This window comes from Monopterus albus, unplaced genomic scaffold (assembly GCF_001952655.1).
Source record: "Monopterus albus unplaced genomic scaffold, M_albus_1.0 scaffold305.1, whole genome shotgun sequence".
Classification (NCBI taxonomy): domain Eukaryota; kingdom Metazoa; phylum Chordata; class Actinopteri; order Synbranchiformes; family Synbranchidae; genus Monopterus; species Monopterus albus.
Window position 1 is genome coordinate 540,285 of NW_018128185.1, and position 20,744 is coordinate 561,028.

General features: G+C 40.5%; 1 protein-coding gene across 1 annotated transcript in view; it reads right to left on the reverse strand.

Moving 5' to 3' along the window:
• Positions 1-20,744, reverse strand: part of LOC109973782 (helicase ARIP4-like) — a 59,459-nt gene that overhangs the window by 1,312 nt on the left and 37,403 nt on the right. Inside the window, exons 3-22 of the mRNA XM_020623594.1 lie at positions 16,876-17,119; positions 14,906-15,039; positions 14,421-14,585; positions 9,314-9,531; positions 8,759-8,941; positions 8,174-8,307; positions 6,671-6,864; positions 6,330-6,533; positions 6,070-6,208; positions 5,806-5,983; positions 5,364-5,582; positions 4,488-4,606; positions 4,114-4,238; positions 3,755-3,854; positions 2,592-2,797; positions 1,853-2,028; positions 1,125-1,321; positions 601-794; positions 347-436; positions 2-76 (exon numbers count right to left, since the gene is read on the reverse strand). Coding sequence (XP_020479250.1) covers positions 2-76; positions 347-436; positions 601-794; positions 1,125-1,321; positions 1,853-2,028; positions 2,592-2,797; positions 3,755-3,854; positions 4,114-4,238; positions 4,488-4,606; positions 5,364-5,582; positions 5,806-5,983; positions 6,070-6,208; positions 6,330-6,533; positions 6,671-6,864; positions 8,174-8,307; positions 8,759-8,941; positions 9,314-9,531; positions 14,421-14,585; positions 14,906-15,039; positions 16,876-17,119 — 3,294 coding nt within the window. The remainder of the gene's footprint in view (position 1; positions 77-346; positions 437-600; positions 795-1,124; positions 1,322-1,852; positions 2,029-2,591; positions 2,798-3,754; positions 3,855-4,113; positions 4,239-4,487; positions 4,607-5,363; positions 5,583-5,805; positions 5,984-6,069; positions 6,209-6,329; positions 6,534-6,670; positions 6,865-8,173; positions 8,308-8,758; positions 8,942-9,313; positions 9,532-14,420; positions 14,586-14,905; positions 15,040-16,875; positions 17,120-20,744) is intronic.

Genomic DNA, 20,744 nt, shown 5'->3' on the forward strand with positions numbered 1-20,744 from the left:
CTCTTCTCTGCAGACTTGGCCTTATTAGCTGCTCTGATGGCAAATATTCGACCATCAGACATTCTGATGTAAGTTCCTAAAACAGATAAAGAAAGTGAGCAGTATATCATGCTTAAATGGTTCTTTAAGAAACAGCTTCTGCAGCACAACATACATAGTTCAAATGTGATCGTTTTTGTTACTGACTAATCTGTCACCTATCTTTTCCACTAACTTGTGAAATGTTTTGTCTCACTAAGAGCCCAAATTTGAAAGGTATTCACAAAAACTCTCACATTTGAGAAGCTGCAAAGAGTATAATCAAGGGCTTTGGTAAGTGTGCTAATACTGTGTTGTAACTAGTTACCTTTGGTGCCTTTGATGACGTGGATACTCTCTCCAGCTCTGATCTTGGCCTGGACATCTGCTGAGCTGTTGGTGCCTGGAATCATGATATCTAAAAGAAACCAAAAGAAATCATTTTAGAGCAGATAGAAATGTTGACTGTTCTAATATAATGAAGAGAGAAGATTCTGGGGGAAAGGACAGGTGGGATGAGGGAGACATAAGAATAAAAGACAAAAGCAGAGCAAACTGGAGTATATGTACAATTTTTTTTACCAGTAGTGGTGACAATCTTCTGTACGAACACCCCAGCTTTTTGCAGGCAGCTGAGAGGGAATCCTCCAAGACTGGATCCGGACGAATCGTTGCATGGGGCTGAGCCTGCAGACGCATGGCGGGGCATCATGGGAACTGGGGTTGACTGGACTGGTTGGACACTGGCCACTGGCTTCTCCTCAGGAGGAGGGCGCCTGAGCAGAAAGTTAAGGTTTCTTATTAGTTTATAACTTGTGTTCATTTTTAATGCAGATTTAGATGTTATACACTGTTGTTATATAGTTCCCTATGAAAGTTTTTTAAATAGCTGAAATACATCTTTTTTTTTTTTTTTTTTTTTTATAAGCTCCTAAATTGTTGCTTCATTAGAACTTAAAGTGTCAATCTTCCACGGACTGTGAAAGTAAGCATTATCTTAGCTTTGCATTAAATAAAAATCTCTAAATGCAGTTGGACAAAACATCCTAAATGTTTTTGTTCCTGTTTGTTTTTATGCTGGCTGCTATTGAAGCAGAGTCACTAACCAGTTTCTCTGGCTGAAGGCGGGGATATTGGTGAGGCTCTGGTCACTGGCAGGGTAGTAGTAAGCATAGGAAGGGCGGGTGTATGGCACTGAGGCCCTTTTCTCTTCTTCGTAACCCTTCTTAGCAGCATTCTTCTCAGCGCTGCTCAGCTTCAGCTCTCTGCGGTCCATCAGCAGTGACTCATGGGGGAATGGTTGCTGGAGAGGAAAAAGGGCAGATATGAGACAACTTGCTTTTATATGTTTAACTAATTTATAAAAGTGCCAACATCTTGTACTTTTACAAGCTTATACCACTGAATGTGCTACAATAAAATACATTAAACAGCCAAATGGGACATTCTTTGCCGTATGATGCCATCTTAAATGTTGTGATTGCATCTGTTGCTATGAAAGTTTAGTCTGGAAATCATCCACTGAGAACCCAGCAGGTTTAATTATGAGGTGACTCATCACCTCTCAGACTCCAGAAAAACATGAGCTAAGTGCAATGTCTCGGTGTGTTTCTCGCCTCAAATTTGTTCCAAAAATGAATTTTGGTGGGTAATTAGGGAGACCAGAGACTTCTTTAATGAGTACAGAACATTTAATCATCTCTGGCCCACTTAAGATGATAAAGTAAATATGTTTTTAGCCTCAAAAAACCACAATGAACAATGCAAAACTATTGTAGCGATGGAAATAGTCCCATAGTGACAGTGTTTTCCTTGTTGCCCCCTGTTCATTTACCTTGGTAATCAGGTGAGGATAGAAGTGCAGTGCCTTCCTGAGGACACCTTCCATGCTTTCATGGGCCTGCAGCTGAATTGCGGAGGGGTCTGGCTCCTCCTCCACGAAGTGAAGAAGAGACTCCACCTCCCTCCTGGTGAAGGTCAGCACAGGGTTCAGGTCATCCACCACCCTGTCTGATAGAGAAAGGAAGAAAGAGAAGAGGAAGATTTGAGCGGAGCGGGTTTTTAAAGTTGATTTTATAGGGAATACTGGAAAAGATGGAGGCTAAAAAAAAAAGAATAAACTATAAAACAAACAAAAAAAAGGCTGATTCTTACAGCTCCCAAAAACATGAATGGCCTCAGTGTGTCTGCTTTGCCAGTCAAATGGCAAATACTTGAAACAGTTTGTTCTGTCAGACAAGAGCTTTTTGATAGAAAAGCTCTGCTATCAAAACAGAGCTGATTATTAATTTCTGGGGGGGTCTGTTCAAACAGAAGAGCCTGGACGAGGGTTTCAGTAAGTCTGATTACTGACAGAATTGTCATTTGAAGGCAGTGAAATTTACATGGAGTGAGTGTGGTGCTTTATTAGATTTTAAATGCCTTTTGTATTTTTTTTTTTTTTGCTCTAAAAGCTTTTCTTCTTTTTCCCCCTTGGTGTCTGTTTTGGTTTGTTATGGTTAAAAGATCAACAATAAATATTTTAAAAAGTAACTGTGCTGTGCATGAAAAATTTCCTTTGTATGGAAACTCACCAGACATGCCCTGTTTGGAGATCTGGCGGTCATAGATCTTTTTCTCCAGGGTGAAGTCACACACTAGTCGGTAGATGTGACATGGCTTCCTCTGACCGTAGCGGTAGACACGACACACGGCCTGGGCGTCGTGGCACGGGTTCCAGGAGGCATCAAACACCACTACGCGGTTTGCCCCAATCAGGTTAACACCCAGACAACCAGCCCTGCAGACCAGAGAGGTGTATGATTGAGTTATGTTTGTTTAAAGTTGTTACATGTTTCATTCAATTCCAAATTCATTTTCTACTAGGGGTGTTATGAGATCTCATGCCATATTAAAATGTGACGATATTTCTGGTCAAGGCAAAAGCTGTCTTGCAATATCAATACAACCAGAGAAGTAGTGAGTATGATGTAGTGTGACTGTACATTCACATGAATCCAGCAAAAACTCAACTCTCTGCTGTGTTTTAACACATGGGGCTGCATTTGTCAGGGGGTGAGGGGTGGCAGGGGGAATGTTGCAGGTGATTCGATACGGCCACGTTCTGACAAGTCGACATGAGTGGCTTCATTCACATTTCCAGCCTGGGGGTTTCTGGTGTGTTTTGGTTAGCCATGCTGCTAATGTAGCCTACTCTACCTTAGCACCAATTCTACCACCAGTGTGTCTGTACTGATAGATTAAAACACAGTTTAACATCCAGTACTAAAAAAAATTCATAGCATGTCATTATGGGGTGTTAACTGTGGCCCGAATTCAACACTGAAGAGCAGTGAATGCTCATAGTTCATGCATAATTATAAGATCTGAAGACACTCAAGAAATCATACAGTCAGTTGAGTTTGTGGCAAAACCTTGTTTGCTATATGACCATTCATACTCAGAAAGTAGAACTGAAGTGACATACAGTGTCACTACATGAATCATTACAAGAAGGTTAGTTAAAACATTTCAAAAGGCAGCTGCATTGTTTGTCATTTTGTGACTTTCAGTTGAATAAAATACTTTTTCCAGTCATATATTTCATCATTGAAGATTTAAAAAAAAAATAGTGTTAAAATATCGTCTTGTCTCATTCTTGTGAACCCAGTATCGTGTATCGTCTCCTCTTGAGCCAAGCGTAACATCACACCCCTATTTTCTACCATTCATATTTTTGCTGTAGTCAACGTGTTACCTGGTTGACAGTAGAAAGACCCATGCTGAAGTGTTGGATGGATCATTGAATTGGTTTATCAGTCTCTCTCTCTCCGAGGCTGTTGTATTTCCATCCAGTCCTTCAAAACATCACACAACCAGTGAAGAATTAAAACAGGCAGCTTTGCACAGCCTCGGCTGTTATCAATAAACACCAGCAGGTGGCAGCACTTATTGTTAGTCAATGACGAGTAGTACCAGCATGAAACCAAACCACTGTAGTCAGAAATACACTCAAGAAAAACTTCCTGATATTGGTAGTAGGTAATATTAGTTTAGCTTAGTAGTTAGAAAAACTGGGTTCCCTCCTATATAGAATCATAATAAATGACCACATACTGTAGTAGTTGAGGTTGCGCACCCAGTTCTGTTTTGATTGCTCTCCACTAGGCATGTTGGGTGAGGGAGGCACTGGTCTTTTGGCCAAGAAATCCTCAATCACGGTCAGCGTGGACAAACTCTGACTGCAGAAGGGTGTGAAACAGAAATTAGATCTCAGAAATGTAAATGTAATGCAAAATACAACTGAACCAAATAAAAAAAAACAGCTGATAAAAGCTGTGAAAGGGACAAATTCATGTTTATGTTTGGATACAACTTTTTGTTGCACCACTTACTTGCATAAATCCTTTTTTTCCACCTCTTCAATCAGTTATTAATAATTTGCTAAATCACAAAAAATCTGAAATATTAGTGGCTGTCTGATCTTTTACCTGAAGATGAGGATTTTGTCACCCTTCCTGATGCTCTCCTCTATCAGGTGGAAGAGCAGCACCATCTTTGCAGAGTTCTCCAAGATGCCAGGTTTGTAGTCACACATGATGTCTTTTGCCTAGCCATGTGAAAAGATATGATTTATTTCAAATTACAGTTAGGTCTATGTAACGAGCAATATAACACAAAAAGTCATATGTAAAATTCAACGAATCAATGGGCCTAATTAAATAAAAATATACAGTACACCTGTATGACCTTTCATTTTCCTTTTCAAATTACTGTAGAAACTCCATTATTGAGCTTGCAATGGCTGATTTTTGACTGAAAAGTGCTGGATGTCTGTGCAAGACACAGAATGCATTCTGGGTCGGTCTTAGGCATGCTTCAGGCTCGTGGTGTGAACAAAACTGGAGTGGGACAGAGGGCAATGATCCCTCCTTTTTAAAGAAGCTGCCCTGTACAAAATCATCCTACTTGTGCTCCCCACTTACTCGTGTTATGCTCTGCTCACATTCTCTGCTAAGCAATAACTACTGCCTGGAAAATACAATGGTCAACGAATGACACAAGAAAAAATAAAGCAGTAATAAAAAAATAAAAAAAACTGTCAAAATAATAAATAATGTAATGTTAAGTTTCTTCCTTTGATATGAGTCATTTAAATTTCTCTTAACACAAGACTAGAATTTAACCCTGGGCAAAGACATCTCTAAAGCATCTCAATAAAAGGAAGAAAAAAAATGCTCTGCTTACAACAAGTTGAAAACACTGGTATTTGTCCTCATAGATTTATGTCACCAGAAGCAAAACTGTATCAAATGTGCCCCAAGAATTCTTTAATGTCACAACACTTTTGGAGCCTTTCAACTTACCCATTCATAGGTGATGACCTGATTGGCTTTCTCCTGCAGTTGGTTGAGACTCAGTCCACCAGTGGGGTTAGGATTCTCCAGGGGCTTGGACTTTTGATTTGGTGTAGGTAGACGTCGGCCGGGTCCTGTTGAAGTGACATCATCAAGGTCCAAGTCCTGGTCACTTGCCATGTTCTCCTTCTGTAAGGCCTCGTACAACACGTCTGGATGGTTCCAAATCTGAAGAATAACAGGAGATCAGTGGCACAAAAACTACTATAAATAAATGACCTTAAATAATTGTGGCAAATTTAAATTAAAAGGCATTGGTATCTGTATCTATCATGCTGATTAAAAAAATACCTTGGAAAAAATGTTACCATTATTTCTGAATCTAGACCAGATCCAGATTTTGAAGAAAACTACCATAGGTTGAGTTCATCACCCATGCCCTCTCCCTTACCTTGCAGCAGACACAGAAGGCCTTCAGCGGGTTCAGGCTGAGCCAGCCGGTGTTTCCTGCCTCTCTAAAGCGGGTCATGAACTCTGTGTAGAGTGCCTTCTGCAGTGGAGACAGACGCACCAGGATCACATGCTCCTCCTTAGAGGGCAGCTGGTCCTTCAGGACATCGTGGCCTTGTCTGGAAAAAAGACAAATAACATTCAATGGGAGGTCAAGTTATGTTTTCTGGGTCGTAATTGTAGGTTTAACAGGCGGCTGTCTCACCTCTGTACGAACCCCTCCAGCAGGCTGTGCAGGACGTGGCTCCTGTACCTCATCAGCTGGATGTCCTGAGGTGTGCTGTCCACACACTGCCCATTCAGAATGGGACGCTCAAACATGTTACTGAACTCCTGCCGTGTACCTGAATATGCATGTGATGTAGAACTGCAATTAGTCCTTTGAATGAAAAAACAAAAGACCTGACAAAATTTTTATGCTAAGGAAAACATCCCCTGAAATAGAATGCAGATCTTGCCCCTTACCAAGGAAGTCGGGCCGGACAAAGTCGACCATACACCAGTACTCGATCAGATTGTTCTGGAGAGGGTAGCCAGTCAGGACGACGCGACGTTGGGTTCGGATGTTCTTCAGAGCCTGGGAAGTGCTGGCAAGACAATTCTTGATGCGATGGCCTTCGTCACAGATCACCACATCTGGACCAGGTCGGGCTAAAGCTCTCTCGATACCTGGAGGAAGACAGGTAAAAATAATATTCAGTACTGGTGCATTTAAAAGAAGTATATGTCCATTTTTACCATCAATTCTCTGTTTGTTCATCCTTTACCTCACTTTTTTTAACCACCCTCTCCCCTTCATTTCTCACCTTTGAGCAGTTCTTGCTGCTTGTCATCTTCATCCAGGTCAATGGCAAGTCCTGTTGTTTTCTTGCTCTTCTTCTTTCTCCCAGGCACCAAACCTTTCTTCAGCGACAGGAGGCGGTACATCTCGTAACCCATCAGCAGCACGCCTCCGTCCCGTGCCCATTCATTCACCACCTTGGCCCTAGTCACTGTATTCCTGGGTAATGTAAGAAAGGATTACATAAGGTTTTGTTTGCGTTTCTCAAAGGTGAGACATATATCCATAAAAACACACACCGTTATTTCCTGTTGCAGAGAAAGTTTTGTTTCGTTTTCATTTTATGCATTGGTCTGTATTGGTATTGGTACTGTATTGGTCTCAGTGTAATGCAGGACACAGATGATTCACAAATCACTACTTGTAGTTTTAATTTTTACATATCGTCCCAACGTTTGCCCAATTTGGGGTGGCATGTTCTGTAAAACGATACCACTTTGTTTTCTAAAGCAGTACAGAAGTAGTGCAAAGTAAAAGTACTAAAATTTTACAAAGAGAGAGTTTCATGCAGAGAGCATAAAACAAATGGAAAAGCTGGGCAAATTTCTTGAATTAGAGGGAGAAAAAACATTTACTTGAAATAAATTACCAATTAATTACAAAGTGAGTAAAAATCTCAGTCAATCTTTACTCTTCAGAGTAGTGTGTGAACAGTAGGAACAAAAGGTTGGTAATTTTGTTATAATGAATTCTCATGGACAAGTTATCCTTTAACTGAAGTGAGAGAGAGAGACAGGATGAGGTTACTGTGTCACTTCCAGACAAGACTGTCATGGAACTGCATGCTCATTTTGCAGCACTCCTTCCATCCTTACAGCCTAATCCCAAACACATACACACGAGAATTGGAAAATCTTTGCAGCAGAAGCAGCTGCTGGGAAAGAGGATGATAAAGAGATGGTAGGGAGGACGAGCCAGATAGGGATAAAGCTCAGATGCAGGTCAGAAGGTCAGTTGAAAGTCTCCTCACTACTGTGCATGAATGTAACTGCAGCCAGTCTCCTGAGAAGACTTTAAAGTTAACACATAACCCTGTTGCATGCATATGCATGTGCATGGCCTGGTATTATTCACCTTGTCAGGATATAAATCTGTTTACACAGTTGCACTGTGGGTATCTGATGTCCTTATGGGGACAAAAAGCAAGTCCCCATACTGTAATCCACTACATTTTAGAGTGATGAGTTTAAGGTTAAGATAAGGTTGGATGTTAACGTTAGGGTTAGCCAAGTAATGGTTAATGTTAGGATAAGTCTACAGGAAGTGAATGTAAGTCAATGTAAAGTCCCCACAAGGAATGAAAACACAGTGTGTGTGTGTGTGAGAGAGAGATGAACACAGAACGTGCCCTACAAAATCTGAAAACTATATTTTATCATTATTTCATGTTTTCTTAAGAATCAGTAATACAAGATTCAATATAAAAGATGCAGGTTTTACACAGGAAAGGCTGGTTCCTGTTACTTACTTGTGTTCATCATTGAGGATGTGAACCTTAAAGGTGCGAGGTGTCACCAGTCCAGGGTCGGTATTGGGAGGTAACGCTTCCTGGGGCGGGACCCATGTGTTGAACTCTGACAGCCAGTTCTGCAATGTGTTAACCTGACAGACAGAAGAGAGAGGGACATTAGACTAGTGCTGAAATGATCAGCAATCAGGTGACTGACTTAATATTTTACTGTTCCAACTCATATTACTCACTTTAAACATCTGACGAGTAAAAACACCAAACGTGCTGATAATGTTGTTGCACCAGTGGAAATAAGTCATATGACTATTGTGAAATCTTTGACAGTGCTTTTGTCTAAATAAACAAAATGGCTTCAAAAATTCTGTTTTATATAACTAGATTTGAATTTTCTACTCATTCATTACCATAAATTTTAGGCTTGTACAAGATGACTTTTGCACCCAAGCACTTACTCTATTACCACTTCATTCACTATGTTTGCAGAGAAACATACTTCTGAGTCCCGTGGTGAGCACAGTGTGTGTTTATGGACTCAATCCTTCAGATTCTCTTGCATTCAAACTTTAAACCATAGGTGCTTACAGGTACGATGGTGAGCACGGTGTGAGCTTGGGTGTGTCTGAACAGGATGTCGATGAAGGAGATGACCTGCAGCGTCTTGCCCAGACCCATACTGTGAGCGAGGATACAGCCGAAACCATCGCTGCTACTGAAACGCTCCACCGACTCCACCAGGTTGTCGTACAGGAAACGGATTCCACCAATCTGAGGGCAGGAAGGCAAGAGAAAAGATGGAGAATGATAGGGACAAAAGGAAGGAGAAAGGAAAAGAAAAGAAAGTTGGCCCAAGAGGAAATCAAGAACAAGGTGGTAAAGAAAGAAGGTACAAATAAAATGAAAGTAGAATGAAGGAGGAAGAGTGGTGGACAGGTAAGTCAGATGACAGCAGTGGTGAAGAAGCAGGGCTGATATTCCATTAAAAATGAAGGAATTGACCATTTTACTGATAGTAATGTGACTCTATAGCTTGGTACAAAATCCACACCAAAGGAAGGATTTGGACAGAAAGAGAAAGGGTTTTACTTGTGGTGGTATTTTGATACATCCCATATATTTGGAGCTTGGCAGTAATATTACCTGGTGAGGTTTGACGACTCGTGCGAGCTGAGGCAACAAAAAAATGTCCGTCTCTTCAGCTGGATGATTCAGGTTGACCAGCACCCTGCCCTGGGCGTCCGGCCGGTTGAGGACATCGTTGGAGTGTACGCCACTTGGCTCGCTCTCCTCCTCCTCATTGGTGGACTCACTGCTGACGTGGACAGTGTCGTCCTCACCTGAGCTCAGAACAATCAGATCTGCATGGAAGCGGGAGACGAGAAACAGGAGGAATATTAGATCAAATGTTTCTAGTTCTTAGTAACTGATCCTCTAAATCCATGTTTAGAAAACACATCCAAGTCTGACAACAGTGAACTAAAGTGATTTAAACACCTACATAAGATCGATTGTCCTGCATCTAAGGCTGACACCCAGTGCATGCTGTGAGTCTATGTTGTCCCCTTCTCAACATATTCTAGCCAAAATTGCCAAAATGGGAACAATGAAACACTTTAGCGTCGTCAAACTTCACTGTAACAATGAGCATCACAAGGTCCCTTCCACATACACAAGTACAAGAGCATTTACCATTTACAACAGATGATTTAGCAGATTCAACATATGCATTCAAGTCAAGTCTACCACATCAGCTAAAAGAAATAGTGAAAAAAAAAGCTTTTCATACAACTTTAAATGAAAAGCTTTATAAACTTAAAATATTTCACTGTTTATTTTTAAAGAATTCAATAAACCTTGAAAGGTTTGTCACAGGATTAAGGAATGAACACTTGGTCCAGGAACTAAAGTGAATTTGAATGACCGAGTTTCTACAATATTGACAGATTTATTACATATGTATGTTTACAGCTGTGAGAGTTCAGTGTCGTGTTTGTATCTGAGGAGCTCTTTGACCCAAATTTGCATATGTAATGGAAGATGTTGCTGGTGGTCTCTGATTGGTGGGTTTTCCCAGGTAAACAAATACTGTATAGCGTTTATATGTACAGTGCTGTTTGTATGTTGCTGGCTGTTTGAATTGTGCCTGATGAAGGTCTGAAGGCCAAAATGTCGTCTTCGAGTTTTGCACAATTGGTGATCCACATTTCTCCACTTTTAACTCCTCTTCACACAGTTCTCTTTACCGGCATGCAGCACAACAGTTAATGTCACATCCAAAACTCACTAATGCAACCAAAGCTCATCTTAGGATCTGTTACTGTATCACAACACTGACAAAAAAAACTACAATAAAGTGAGTCCAAGTGACAAAATGTGTTTGAGACTCCTTTTTTCCCCCCGTTTACTTTTCAAATCAAGACTTTTGACTCCTGTCACAGACTTTCTGGTGTCCAAAAACCTAAAACAGATGAATGACAGAATTCAGTTGCAGCTTTCCCCATGAAAAAAAATGACTACTATACATTTGTTGCCCTTGAAATGTTAATCTCAAGTGACATGTCTCCATCACAAGCAGAATTTGTGTGATGATACTTTGTGATAATTTGTCATGGACGTCACTGTGTGTTTGCTTGGAGTAGGAAAAACTAAACCTGATATGAAGGACTTTGTCAATGATATCAAGTGGTGAAAGTTACACAAGCTGGCAAATTGTGAGAGCACAACGGGAATTAGAGAGGTGTGTGTGTGTGTGTGTGTGTGGAAATGAGTGAGAGAGAGGTTATATAACTGCATTGAAGTGCTGGTTATACAAGTAGGATTAGAGTGGAGGGGGAGAGTGGTTATGCAACCCCAACTAGAAATGTCACTGTGCCACGGTGGTGCAAGTGTGTCTGTGTGTTCATTATGCGTGTATGTATGAGTGTGTGGTCTGGCTCAGAACCTGGATTAGCTAGCTTTATTGCTCCACAGACCTGCTGTGATCTGCCCCACAGACACACTCTCCTTTCATCTCGCGTCCTCTCCACTCCCTCCATTCGTTTTTTTCTCTTTCTCATCTGCCAAATCTACATTTTATCTGTCTTTGTTCATTTGGTCATTCAGTCAGTCTGCTCCCCGTCTCTGTCCCTCTCACTCTCATTTGTATATATGGTTGTGTTGCGCTCCTGCGCATACGCCTGCAGTTTGTCACTGTCTTCTTTTGCAATGTGGAAATTTGTGTTTATCCCTAAGAAAATGTGTGTTTCTCCTTGACTGTTTGAGTGGCTTTGTGCATATATATGTTTGAGTATGTTTTGCACAGGGCAATAAGGGAATAGTACATGATGTACCCAGTCAAGGTAAATATTTTGTTGCACATGGCAATTAAACTCCAAACACTTCCTTGAGTTGCACAATGGCCCCACACACGCGCTGAATACGAAAATAGGAGACGTTTGACCTCGGGTGTTAAAACTGGCTCAGGGAGACTTTCAGTAATTGGGTTTATACGTGTCCAAAAAGCCTGTGGAGTTTGTTTATTTTTATGCCAAGTGCAGCTTCCTTCATCTTTACTGAGACAACAGGAAGGCTGAAATGAGAGTAGAAGTCACAAAAGAAAACCAGCAGGACTCGGACAGATCTAGTGGGTAGCATTTTTATAAAACACCTACATTAACTGTCTTTGTGGACATAATGTTTCATTTCAACAAACCACCAAGCAAGTGGACAGTGAGTTGTACAGAGGCACTTGTAGGGGATCTACTGGTTTCTTTCCTGTCAGTTATGTCAAAGTTCGCTTGTGTCAATTGTTGTGATAAAATTTAAGATGAATACAGTCCCATGTATCCACTCTGTTGTGGCTTCAGAGTATGTTTTTTTTTTACTAGAAATTCAAGCTGATGTGCCTGGGCTCAGAAAGCAATTTGAAACAGTGTGTAATTTAATAAACGCATGGCTGTCATAAGGCTATTAAAACTGCTTTGCTTAATCTCAAAGCGACTGATGCTTTAGAATGTGAGGTTTCCACCAGACAATGGCAAACTATTGAAACTGGTTAATCAAGTGGTATCCCGATTGATTGTTGCCCGAGTGACAGCCAGATGTGCCTCCGCATAAAGCACTGGACCTCAAACAGCAGCTGTGGATTGGCTTTTCTCAGCCATAGCTCAAACATCTGAACGTATGCAACAAAAATGTTTGAAAAACTAAAGAAAAATAGAAACACAAATGCCAGGGTCAGTGCAACTTCAGGAGTGTGTTATAAAAGTGAGGGGCTGCACACTGTCACTCCACTATTTCTAAAACCACACTGTGATAAAATGTTTTGTAATTTCACAATTGTGCAGCTCTATTCATTACTCAGTATTGAGATTCTCAACCCTGTGCTGCAGACTCTCACAGGGGGGTAAACATAGTCCAGTGGGTCCAGTTGGTAACACTTTCAAAAACCAGGACTTGGACTCTTTTCATACATTTCACTCTATTCCATAATCAACTTGATTCCACTTTATTATGCAAAAAGAAAATAGCATCAGTGTGATAAACCACAACATAATGTGAAACAGTTGATTTGAGATTATCTATTCTTCTCACATGAAATACACTACCAGTCAACAGTCTGGACACACTTTCCTAGTGAATTAAATGTGTGTCCAAGCTTTTGACTGGTAGTGTGATAAAATGTTTTAACTGAAGATGTTTTTGACTCACACTGACGTAATCTCTTCCTCCCTAAACTTTCAGCTTTCATCCATGCTGATCACAATACATCAGAACTCTATGATGCAGCATGTGGTAACGCCTCTCCTCTTTTCAGATGCCGAAGCTCTATCCATAGCAGTCCTGTTTTGTTTGAATGGAGACTTAATAGAATATTGACATGACAAAAAATTGCGTTTGAAAGCCATGAAGCTTTTGTCCTGCTTCTTCAAGGTCTAATAGTTTGTGCTGTTGGACTGTTTAAGCCCAAGGAAGCAATCCATGAGGAAGCTATTCAAGAAGTTGTGCGACACATGATGATGAATGGAGGAAATCATTTTACGTGCAACATATGATGATGAATGGAGGAAATCATTTTAATGCAATCTGGGTTGAAACAGTGAATCTATCTTTACATTTGAAAATTGAACCTAAAACTTATTCCACATGATTTGGGTCTGTAACAAAACTCTGCAGACGTTGTACTGTACCCGAGCTCACACTGTGCTGATTAGACATCTATGCTGACAGCTCAGATAAACCACTGGATGATAGGTCATAAATAAAGTGCACAGTCCTTGTCTACATGCTTTCATGACCCCCCAAACCTATGTGACCTACTAGCCCACTTACACGACCAAAAAAATACACCAAAGAGCAGCCCGGATTGGAGACCTGTGATGTGTCGGGCACAACTCATGCTCATCTACATTAAAAACTGCCAAAGCCTCTTCACTCTGAGCTGCACTGAACAAGAAACCCATCATAGCTCTCTACCAAATGATCAAAAATGTTTACAGAAGGCCATCCTTATCCTCCAAAGTATCTTTACTCATCTAGAGCCTCTTTCAGACATGCACCGGAACCCTGACCAGAGGAGTAATGCAGATGTTCAAGTCAGTTAACCTGGACCTTGAGTGGACTTTACCCTGCCAGCTCCCAAGTACACAGTGCACATAATGTTCGAGTGAGCCCATATAAGAACACGGCCACATATAGTCCAGAGTATTCACAGCAGATTCACACCTAGCTAGTGGCTGTGTTATGACTGGCACCGAACCAGAACAATATAAGCACCCAATGGTGAAGATGAATGGTCAATGACAATGTCCACAGAAATATCTAACTAGAGACATGACAAGATTCGGGAATTTCTGTTGTTAAGAATTGACACCAGAATCATCAGACACATTTAAGGAACAGCAAGAGACTTGGTTGTTTATGACAAAATTACACTATGGCTACGTGACGAGGTCATGTCACACCTCCTGCATGGTTTACCCAGACGCCTCCACCTCCAACACAAAACAAACCGAGTATTTACAGTAGGAGACAATGCAATGACATCTCCTGTTGTCAGGACCTTATTCTACAAATGTTGCTCAGAATCCATGTGTGAAAACAACTTAGGTTAGTGCTTTGATTTTTTCTGCATGTCTTCCTTTCAGTTTCCTGTTGTTTGTGATGACACTGGAGTCAATCAAACTGCAGAAAGAAATCCAAGGCAGCCTAAAATTCTTTCTTCTGGCTACCTCTTTGTATATGACAAAGCTTTGTGTGTGTGTCTCACCTGTTTTGTGTCTGCTCTCTGCAGTAAAAGAGGTGGATACATTAGTCTTGCTGTCATTGTCGCTGATGCCAGTGCTGCTGGAGTCCAGACAAATCACTTCCTGTCTGGCTGACTTCGCTTCTTGTGGTGATGCCGATAATGAAGACACATAGTTTGTCACATCACCTGGAGAGAGAAAGTGTAATGATGTGGCAGAAGAAACGAGGGACAGAAAGGAAAGAAAATAAGGGATGGGAGTCAAACAGAGAGGATGAGGAGAGGGAGGGGGTAAAGTCAGACAGTCTGTTCTTTTGTTCTTTGAAACACCACAAAAAATGACAGTAAAATGATTCAGAGGCTGAATAAAATCTACTGTTAAGATACTACAGCAAGTGGTTTTATGATGATTAGGATTAAGAACTGACATACAGGTAACAGTGTTAGTGTTTGATAGAGCAGTGGGTGGCTGAAAACCTCTAAAGTGTGTTTTGTGTGCGTGTCCTCACCAGCTGTGTACTCAGGCAACAGTGTTAGGGGAAAATCTCGTTTTCTCTGCTGCTCCAGGCGTCGCCTCCTCTCCAGCTCTTCCTGCTGGGCGGCTTTGGTCACTGCCTCCAACTGATGTTCCCTCAGTAACTTTCTACACAAACAAAGAAAAATAACATTGGTTTAAGTATATTAGTGTCTAACAACTCACACAGTATTTGTTAAAGGCTGGTTTCCACTGAACACATCCGTATGAATATGTCTTATCAAATCAGTGGTGTCTTTGCCTCTGCATTAATCACAATTTATTAAATATCAACATGGAATCAAATTACTCTGTGTGTTGTGAAAGGTGGGACTTGTAGTCATGAGTGCAAGAAATTTATTATCCAACTGTGCAGCCCCTTTTAGCCCAATGTTTTAGCATATTTACTGCCTGGTTGAGTCTCATGACTCTTGCTGGTTTTGTTTTCCAGATGCAGTACTGAGCTTTTTCAGCAAAAAAAAAAAAAAAAATAAATAAAGCTATGTTAAACCCAGTGTACACTACCTGCACTACAACAAACTGCAGACAGACATGGTGTAATTTTGGCAGCAGGAAATCTCATTATTGGAGACAGAAAGAGATTAGACTAATTAATCACTGCTGGATTTCTGTAAAAATTAGACACTTATATCGATCAAGAAGAAGGGTAGTTGATCAGTGCTGCCCACTCACATAAACACCTTTATCAGTGACAGGGCTAAAGGTAAGGAAAAGAATGCTCTGACACCATTTGCTCTGACATGTTTGCTATTAGCGTAAAGACTTATGTAAAAGCAACCGCATTCTTGAGGCTGAGATATATAATGGTTATTGGCAGCTGGAGGAACAAAGCTGTAGACTGAACATACATCTAATCACTGACAGAACTTATCAGTAATTGGCCTGCGCTTTAGTTCTTTATCATAAATCCTATTATGTAGCCAACTATGGGTGTTATTAGAAATACAATAAGCATTGAATAAGCTGAGTGAGTGTTAGTTTACTCAGCGCCTCAGCAGCATGATTCTCAGGGAACAGTGTAATAATCCCTTTGAGGTTGACGGTTACTTCTTGCTTAGCAAAGACTCATTTTTAACATCTACCTCAGCAGTGCAGTGAGGCTCTGTATCAACACCCGCCCAAATGTATTTTCTTTGCTAAACAAGGGAAAAAATCTGATTAATCTGACATCTGAGAATTTGTATTCATAAAACTTGCATTGACTCAGTACAGCCCACAAAGCTGCACTGTAATGCAGCCAGCAGTCCAGCCTCATACTGGTTCCATCAACGCCTGACCAGTATCAGACCAGTTTTTTTTTACAAGCCAATACTGAGGACTGTACCTGGTGGATGAAACAATTGAGAATCTGTATTCTCAAGATAATTTTAGATATGCAGTACACAGTATACTGTATATTGTTTTGTTAAATGAATGGTCTGATAATGGCTAGGTGGTGACTGATGAGACTTTATGTGCTGGCTGCAGTGAGTGCTGTACTGAGTCAGGTTTCTTTGATTAAAGGAGCGACATGCAACCTCGCTCTGAATATTTGTGTTTGTGTGTCCCGTATAATTTTTTGGGATCTTTCTGTGTAGGTGATTTCTAGACGCGTCAGTAAATTATGGATGGTGCTGTTGTATTGAATTGTCATTTACTGACAACAGCAAATATCCAAGCACCACAGATGAACATGAGCCTTGAGCTACATAAAAAAATACTGATAAAATGACTTTTTTAATCTTGTAAAACATACTTTGTATTCAGATTATTCATTACTTAAATAGTAACTAGCGCAACAATCACTTTCTAAGTAAAGGAATAATTTTGAAAATATATTTCATCTAAAACTCTAATTTGAAATGATAGTGGGATAATTTTTGTGTTTCTTAAGGATCCCTGGAGAATAAACAAGTCAGTGTCCACTGGAACTTTTTGACTGAGTGAAGATGTGGAGGTCAGTACCTGATGTTGCGTCTCATGTGAGCTGGTTTAGAGCTGCTCTTCTTGGTTCCTGTCAGGGCAGATGGAGGGGAAGGGCTTTGGCTGGCCGGCCTGGAGCAGGGTCTAGACGTGGGCTGGGAGCGGGGAGGGTGGGCCGGTGTCTCCCCTGAAGGTGAGGTAGATGGTGGAAGGGTGCACTGCCACGCGGCTGGATCACCTCCCTGAGCATCATTTTCGGAGGTGAAGGAGGCGCTGTGGGACTGGTCTGTGAAAGGAAGACAGGAAGAGAAGTAATGTGATTATAAGTGGAAGAAGAAGGAAAAGCCAGGTGCAACTGCAACTTAGGTTGCTATAAAAGGCAACATTTTTGTAACTAGTGCAATTTTATTGAAAGCAAGTGTCTGGACTCATGATGCACTGTATTTAATAATCTCCTTGAAAAGGGAGGTGCTTGCATCAGTTTGAGCTGAGGCAGGAAGGACTGATCATGTTTTCTGTGAGTGTACTAGTGTCATTTAATTAAGAGAGCTCATCTGGCCACCCTGTCTCCTGTAACTGCTCTGATCACCGATTATACTTGAAGTCACACACATATCATTTATAACAGTTAGTAAACACAAAGACATATGAAAAAATATCAGACGATGTGAACAATCCTAAGCCAGATTTATTGAGTCCTCCTAGACAAACACACAGCCAGGTTTACTGGAGCAGCACTGTATTATTTTACTATCATTCAGCTCTGTGCTGGTCAGTGATGGCTTAACCAGAGGTGTGGCTGAAACACTAGCATTCTTTAAAAAAAAAAAAAAAAAAAGGCAGTATGTGCATAGAAATAGTTGGACCAACAGTAGCCATGTTCAAAAAAATATTTCATTTTATTTTTTTTATACTCTTTTGTGCTATTTGTAACTTTCTGGGACAAAGCACATTCCTTCCTTCTTACCAAGACTAAAGAGTCAAGATATTATTAAAAGACAAAATCAAACTAAATTATTATATCATGGCCCAAAATTAAGGCACAAACCTAAACTCACCATCACTGCCGGTTACAAAATACAACCAGCCTAGTGACTTCCACTGTCTAATCGGTCTCCTTTCCTGCTTTAAAACATCGTGTTAGTCATTTATATAAATTCAGAGATGTAATAAAGAAATTGTTAAAGTTGATTTTGTTCCTTGCTCCTTTTTGTCTTTGAGTTGCTGACATCAATCTAATCCTGCCTGTTTGAAAGGTAAACCTCCATTACACTGGTTCAACTCATTCCAGCTGCTGTTTTCAACCACAGACTGAAGATTTTTATGTTTTCAAGTATATTCAAATTAACATTTCACTAAACCATGTTTGCAAAACAGCACAAAGAACATTCCTTTCATCCAGAGCCAAAGCACGTCATCACAAAACCATGACACTAACTCTTCTGATTGTCCTATTTTTGTTCTTAAGTGGTTTTCTAAACTCATTTTAATGTCTTTTCTCTCAGCTTGTTCTTCTCGTTCTTACTTTCACCTTTCTTCTTCTCTCCTCCTCTTTCTCAGTCGTCCTGCCAGAGGCACACTGAACCAGATCTGAGGCTTATGTAAGAGTTGGATCATAAATATGGACAACTTATGAAACACAGGACACACACACACACACACACTCTTTGCACATACTGTATATTCCATTTCTCCTGGGGACTTTACATTGACTTATATTCATTTCCTGGAGACGTACCTTTACCACAATTGCTACTTGTCTACTGTTACTGTAACTTGAAACCAAGTTGTCACTATACAATTCAACGACTTACATTATAAGGACTGCGAAGATGTCCCCCCTTACGAGTGTACAGGCTTTGGTGCACACACACACACACACACACACACACACACACACAAAATATGTGGGCTACTCTAGCCAAGTATCTGCCTGGGATGACTGGACAAACATGTACAGACTGCCAGCAAGCACACAATTTTCAGTTTCAACAGACGCACAAAGAAATGCACACATGACATTCACCGCATGACACCGGAGTTTCAGTTTCCCACATTATGAAAATGTGTGTACACACTCACACATAACGGACTATGGAGGCTGGCGATGAACTCGCAGCCATTCGGAAAAACAACTTGCGTAAAAACACTCCATCAGTCCATCTACGTGACAACAAACCCCTTCATCTGACTTCTAATGATGCTCAGTAGTTAGGGTGTTGGTGTGTGTGGTGTGCTTATGTGGCTCAGACTAGCATTTCAAAACAAATCACTTTCAGTCATTGTGATATCAAATTAGTTTTCACCCAAGAAGAAAAATGAGTAAATAAATTAAAGTCAATGAAGTCACAAACACATAAGAAATGACTCCCTCTATCATACCCAATCAGAGGTTGCACAGTTCTCTATGTTAATGACAAGGAATAGTGCATTCAATCTGCATCTGGATCAGCATCACAATAAATGCAGCAACTGACATGCTAGGCCCACACGTCCACTGTAACCATGATGTGACGAGGACCAGGTCAGAGCTTGTCGACCTAATAGTGATTTTTATATTTTGGTTCAAATTAATCTACACAGTTGCTATGCACAGTTCAGGGAGGTTTTCTCTGTGTTCATATTTTATTGCGTCCAAAACCTTATGCTATATTTTGAGCCATGCTTGCAGCTTGGCTCTACAGTATGATGAAAGGTCTGCTCCTCAGCTCAGCCAAGTGTCCCAACAACAACAACAACAACAACAGGATGGAATGTCATTTTTGTGTTTTAGAGAAAAAAGTTGCTTGACTGATTTTATCTGTCACATCAGCATGTTCAAGACCTCACTTCACACCTACTGGACCAGTGCCACCCCTGGCCACCCCTTGGCCTCACCCATGCTAGCAACCCAGATTCTTTACATGCTGTGAGGCTCCTGGAGGCTAAATCGTGCATTTAGCTTTTATTGCTCATATTAACTGCATCGCTCTTCTTTCATTTATTTCAGTAAAAACACAGGAAGCATAAAACACAATTTCCTATGCTCCATATGATAGTTTACAGAACAACAAATGGAAAAGCTTTCAAAAACTGTACACAATGTTTTTTTCCTTTAATAAAAAAAAGTTCTCATAAATGAAGATGTCACCAATTTGGATTAAATATTCCCTCGGTCATCGTGGCCTGTTTTTGTGTATTTATCCGTACCTCCCTCGTATTCTACCTTAAGGAACAGTTATATAACAATTCCTGAAATGCAGAGAGCCTCAACATCACAAACACAACAGTGAGCAATGAGTGGGCAGACGGGAGGCGACAGAGGAGGGGGGACACAGATGAAAGTAATGTCCATCATTCAAAGAAAAACACAGATGCAGTTTAGAGTGAGAGGAGGCAGCACACCAACAAACACACATCAAAAATCATAGCGGTGACACACACAAGTAAACACATGGGCATTGATTCTGGGTAGCAGGTCAGTTTTCTCTGCTTAGTAAGGTCAAGATCTGGAATCATTCATGAGAGAGACAAAGACAGATTTTACAGATGCTATGAAAAAAGATTTTAACAGCTGTAAAACCTACCTTGTGGGTACACTCACATATAAACTGTTTGCTGTAAAACTATAAAAAGTTGCATCGTGTCTCGATAATTTTTGGTATTTTTATTTATAACTGGTAATCGAAGGGCGGCTCGCTGAGCTGTTGGGTACATCTGCCTGAGGATCTTAGAACATCTGAAAGTGCTGATGTTTTTAAACTTTCCTCTTTAAATAATACCCATAGAATATTCTATTCTTTCTGTTCATCTATTTATTCATTTATTTTGCTGTATTCAGGCTTTATTTCTCATCATCTTTCAACTGGTTTATCTCAGTTTCTATCTTATTCTAATCTATTTTGATTTTTATAATTTTACATTTATTACAT